The 1,586-nt window shown below is 38.2% G+C and overlaps 1 protein-coding gene across 1 annotated transcript; it reads left to right on the top strand.

Annotated features, from left to right (window-relative positions):
- The first annotated feature begins 409 nt into the window (after positions 1 to 409).
- LOC110304054 (olfactory receptor 9K2) lies at positions 410 to 1,351 on the top strand. Its single transcript, XM_021175308.2, has one exon. It carries the CDS (start codon positions 410 to 412, stop codon positions 1,349 to 1,351), a length of 942 nt encoding a protein of 313 aa, XP_021030967.2.
- The last annotated feature ends 235 nt before the right edge of the window (positions 1,352 to 1,586 follow it).

Genomic DNA, 1,586 nt, shown 5'->3' with positions numbered 1-1,586 from the left:
GTGACTGTATCTCTAAACCCAGACTATGTAAATTGCTACCTCTATACCATTTCTTAAATTATCTATGCTCACTTCCTGTCACTGCTTCACAATATTGAAATTAATGTACTTAGTACTAAAGGAATGTATAGATCAGTGGTATAGTAAATATGGTAGTTATTTTAGGAGAAAGACACTATTGCATATTTAATGAAAGTGCTGAACTATATCAACTTTAAAATTTTAAAATTGAAAATAAGATGTAGAGTCCACATTAGCTGGTTGAACCCAGTTTAAGTTGAAATATTTTTAAGCTTAAATATTAACTATTAAAGATTTGTAGACCCTTGTACTGTATCAGCAATTTATAACATAAGGTCAACCTAAGAGTTTATTTATTTTGCCTTATGCCTCTCATCAGGTCTCTTCCATGGGCGACAGGGAAACAAGCAATCACTCAGATATGACTGACTTCATCCTTGTAGGCTTCAGGATCAGCCCTGAGCTCCATATCCTCCTTTTCCTGCTCTTTCTGCTTGTGTATGCTATGATCCTTCTAGGAAACCTTGGGATGATGGCCATCATTATGACTGATCCTAGGCTGAACACACCAATGTATTTCTTCCTAGGCAACCTCTCCTTCATCGACCTCTTCTACTCATCTGTTATTGCACCGAAGGCTATGAGCAACTTTTGGACAGAGAGCAAGTCCATCTCGTTTGCAGGCTGTGTGGCTCAGCTTTTTCTCTTTGCACTGTTCATTGTGGCTGAAGGATTTCTCCTGGCAGCCATGGCTTATGATCGTTTCATTGCCATCTGCAACCCACTCCTGTATTCTGTTCACATGTCCACACGTCTCTGCACTCAGCTGGTGGCAGGCTCTTATTTTTGTGGCTGTATCAGCTCTGTTCTCCAGACTAGCATGACATTTACTTTATCCTTTTGTGCTTCTCGAGCCATTGACCACTTTTACTGTGATACTCGACCAGTTCAGAGATTGTCTTGTAATAATCTTTTTGTCCATAAAATAGTATCTTTTTCATTATCCAGCATCATTATCCTACCAACTGTCATAGTCATCATTGTTTCCTACATGTATATTGTGTCCACTGTTCTAAAGATACGATCCTCGGAGGGAAGGAAGAAAGCCTTCTCCACTTGCAGCTCTCACCTGGGTGTCGTGAGCGTGCTGTATGGTGCTGTTTTCTTCATGTATCTCACCCCTGACAGATTTCCTGAACTGAGTAAGCTGGCTTCGTTGTGTTATTCCCTAGTCACACCTATGCTGAACCCTCTGATTTACTCTCTGAGAAACAAAGATGTTAGAGATGCTTTAAGCAAACTTCTAGAGAAGAAAAAGTTCATTCTTTAATTATTCTTTTTTTCCACCAGTAGTTCTTTGAGTGTTGATTTCATATATCTTATAATCAATATATTGTTTTATTATGATATCAGTGCATTTATGACACAAGCCCTTACTAAATATTTGACCTTTTTTTTTTCCTGAAATTTGAACATGGGGGTATCTTGGACATTAGAGAATCATTCTTCATTGTAGTCCCTTCTCATATCTTCAAGGACAATTTAATTCACAGAATCAGTATGTA

This window comes from Mus caroli, unplaced genomic scaffold, assembly GCF_978045245.1.
Source record: "Mus caroli unplaced genomic scaffold, Mus_caroli_1 scaffold_9, whole genome shotgun sequence".
Classification (NCBI taxonomy): domain Eukaryota; kingdom Metazoa; phylum Chordata; class Mammalia; order Rodentia; family Muridae; genus Mus; species Mus caroli.
The sequence above is the reverse complement of the archived record's forward strand: the minus strand, read 5'-3'. Positions and strand labels throughout refer to the sequence as shown.